Consider the following 4,052-nt stretch of genomic DNA (forward strand, 5'->3'; position numbering starts at 1 on the left):
AATCAAACGTATTTGCATTTGTAATGTATTATTTATAATATTTTATAAAACATTTTATTAATTAACAAAATTTGCAATATATATATATATATATAAATACGAATTATATATTCAAATTTTTTATTCACATACATATGTATGTATTTGTAGTTGTAAAAATGTACTTTTTGTTATATGTAATTTTTAGATCTAAAAAAGAATATTTGTAGTGAGATGAAATATTTGAAGAAAGCAGTAGAATTAAAAACTTCTTAGAGTATTTAATACTAGAATTTAAAGTATCTAATAATAGAATTTAGAAGCTTCTTAATATATTGCCATGTTAAAGCATTGAGTATTATTGGTCCAAAACTAACCTAAATATATATATATATGTATATATATATATATATATATATATATATTTCTTTTTATTTTAAAAATTTTATATTAAAAAATTAGGTGTTTCCACCCCTAACATAATATTTACATTAATATAATTTATTTTGATAGAAAACCAATAAGAAAAAAAATAAATCATTGATTAGTAAATTAATTGAAAGATAACCTATTTCATTATGAATACACTCAAATATTTTAGTAAGTGACTAAATAATGTTGCACACTTTAGTATCTTTTAGATTATTATCAGGTTCGGCTTTATGTCACAAATCTTTTTTGGTTTTATTCAATCTTTCAGGAAGAGATGAAGATTTTTTAATGTTTTGTTGTTCTTCAAATGGATTACTGGATTTTCTATATATGTTCTCTTCTGTGATTTGTTTTTTCTTTAAGATGGAACCACCAGTAAATCCTACAATTAATGTATTTAGTAAAATTCAAGAAAGAATTGCAATATCCATTTTTCATAGTTCTATTAGAAACCTTTCTAACATTGAAAATAATGTTATAACAGACTTTATTAATTAATTAATTACCTAAAATTCCACAACCAAGAGCTGTTAATCCACCAATTTTTAAACCTGCGAATAAGCCTATAGGTCCACCCACACAAGTTCCAATTAATGCTCCAGCCAAAGGATAAGTTACTGCTTTGTATTTCGATGCTTTTACAAGGAACTTCGTACCTTCATTCACATTGATTTGTGTTTCTTCAATATTATTCTCTATGTTATTCGCAGACTCTTTTTGATCCTTGTATCAACATAATTGTAATAGATTTAAATAATTCATTGTTAGACATAACTTTAAACAAATGAATTGAACACTTACATGTACTATTTTGTTAAAATCAGTAAAAAGTTGATGTAATTGACATATATCATCTTGTAGATCTGTCCAGGTATGCAAACATGCTTGCTGTTGTTCCAAATCCTCATGTTCTTTGTGCATTTGGACATTACGATCTCTAAATGCATACTGTGCATCCTCATCTTCTTCTTTGGGTGAAGAAGGCCCCGATAAAGGTAAGTCCAATTGTAAAACTGAAAATATTGAATTCATGCGCAAACATTGAACTCATGCGTAAACATTGAATTCATGCATATATATATATATGAATATAAATATAAATAATAATAAAGTTGTTAATCTTGATAGATATTTTATACCAGTATTAAAAACTTTACCTAAGTATTCTTCAATTGCATTCATTATACTAGTTCTAGCAGTCGCTGTAAGTTTATCAAATTCATTAATATCATTGTCTAGAACCTGACCCCTTAGAGTATCCATCTGATAAAGCAATTCTTTCAATTGCTTTACAATTCTGGAAACATTTATATGTTCTTTCCGTACTTTTTCCCAATCGTGTTGAAGTTCGTACTACGAATAGAATAATTTCTTCTATATGAAAAATTTATAAATAATATTCATATAACGTACTTGATTATTATTAAATCACTTACTTTTTTAATATTACTCTTGTGACGTTTCAGTAAATCAACATGATGTGGTATAGCAACATTAAAATTACTGATTTGAATTTCCAATCGTCTAATCGGCTGTTTTATGACAAGATTCTCCATTGATAATGACATTTTGGATTTGTTGATTTTATGATTTAGAAATTATCAATCATATACTTATTTATATAATAAACAATGTTACAATAATATATCCATTGGTCATTGTCACTGAATTATATATTAAACTGTTATTTACTGACTTTTATTCAGGATAAATTATCTTATATACGCGGTGCTGGTTCATAACATGTTAAATTTAGTTACTATTTTTATTATATTATTTTTATGTAAAAATAATCACCGATCAGCTGTTTAATACCAGACGATAATGCGTATTTTTACAAAGCAAGCAGACTGTCATTCAGTACGCAAGGAATACAGTAATGCCCTCTAATGTAAGATTCTTAAGTTAGATTGATCTATGGTTGTGCCGACATATTCCAAGATCGCGCCAGATGTATTAAAAAAAACGAAAGAAGATATTTTAATGAAATAAATTTTCACGTGATTATATAATTATATATCATACAAAAAAAAATATATATATATAAATTCAGAGTTATCATAAAAAAAATATTTTTCACTTGCAAGAAATATTCCTGATTAGGATTATTTAAAAGTATTTGATACATTCTCTCTTAACTTACGTTTCGAGTCATTTAAGATTAGGACAGATATATAGAATGATTTTTTTTTATATTAATTTCATTATATAAATATAACATATTTGTTCTATTATATAATTAAAATAATATTATTTTAATGCGATACATATGGGAAAAAAAAAAAGAATTATCTCAGATTATTATTTGAAATTGAAATGAGCATACATAAAACGATTATTCAGTATTTTATAAAAAAATGATAATTACAAGTTTTTAATACGATGCAGATAAAAAATGTTATGGATTAAGATCGTCCAAAAATTATTTAATATTTTCAGAAATAATGTTTCAATCGATTTAAAATTACCATGTATATATATATTTATTGGATTATTTTATATTTATTATATACGATGTACACGTATATTGATATGTATACCGTATATATTGGTCTTTGATAAAGAAACGATAATTGCACGCTTTTAGGTATCTATTATCTTGCGGTTAAAAACACAATACGTTCTAAATGTATTTCAGGATAGTCGGTTAAATCTATAATTTCGTATAAAATCGGTAGAGGTTTCCATAATGAAAAACCGATTGCAAGCGAATAGGCCCTGGTCTGTCGATGACGTGTAATCGAGTCTTCACCCTCTCTCTCTCTCTCTCTCTCTCTCTCTCTCTCTCTCTCTCTCTCTCTCTCTCTCTCTCTTTCTTCCTTTCTCTTTCTCTTTCTCCTTTACTTCTCACTCATTTCTGTCTCCCTCTTGAAGCTCTTTATTTCTATACTTCTTCCATTTCTCTCGAATTCTCTGGTTTCCATTAGTCTTCATATGTCACAAACACGTTTGCGCGCACAAATACACGGTTCGTTCACGTTTAGTTACGCCTTCTCACATGATCTTTTATTTTCAACGTTATTCATAATATTGCGGATAACCTCGCTCCTTTACTTTACCCCTTTGACCTTTCGTTATCAATCCGATGGATGATCACCTTGAAAAACGTTTAATGTTTCTTCCTGTTTCTTTTTCATGTCTCCCTTTCTCTTTCTATTTTTATTCGCATTTAATTCCAACAGTTAATTATTATTCTTTCATATAACAATTCCTCTCTCTCTCTCTCTCTCTCTCTCTCTCTCTCTCTCTCTCTCTCTCTCTCTCTGTTTGTCTTTCTCTGTTAATATCACGTATATGTGTGTGTATTTGTGTATATAATCAATAGTTAATAATATATACACAGATAAGATCTTTAAACGTTATATGTATATAATTTATTTCCTGTAGGCAAACTAGTATTAATTAATACACTCGACATAATAATTTGCTCGACAGTTGGGGAAACTCAAATTTCAAATTCCTACATCTACGTTCAGATATAAATTTCAAAGTTGTATTATCTTGTAATAAAGCAACCCGTAATTTTGGGCTTATATGTATTTCGTCGAAATCGAGCCAACAAATGTTTCTATTTCTATTTATAATACATGCCATTTGGTTTAAATTGTTTGAACTTCATCGAAAGTAACATTATTTTAGAT

The 4,052-nt window shown here is 27.1% G+C and overlaps 1 protein-coding gene across 1 annotated transcript; it reads right to left on the bottom strand.

The window, feature by feature from the left end:
* Positions 1 to 458: 458 nt before the first annotated feature.
* On the bottom strand, positions 459 to 2,273 carry Syx17 (syntaxin 17). Its single transcript, XM_035872781.2, has 5 exons — positions 1,848 to 2,273; positions 1,569 to 1,764; positions 1,213 to 1,424; positions 918 to 1,134; positions 459 to 793 (listed from the first exon to the last, which is right to left on the bottom strand). Exons 1-5 carry the CDS (start codon positions 1,977 to 1,979, stop codon positions 645 to 647), a joined length of 906 nt encoding a protein of 301 aa, XP_035728674.1. The 5' UTR covers positions 1,980 to 2,273; the 3' UTR covers positions 459 to 644.
* Positions 2,274 to 4,052: the final 1,779 nt, after the last annotated feature.

The sequence above is a fragment of the Vespa mandarinia genome, chromosome 23 (genome assembly GCF_050613455.1).
Source record: "Vespa mandarinia isolate Hongniang chromosome 23, ASM5061345v1, whole genome shotgun sequence".
NCBI lineage: Eukaryota > Metazoa > Arthropoda > Insecta > Hymenoptera > Vespidae > Vespa > Vespa mandarinia.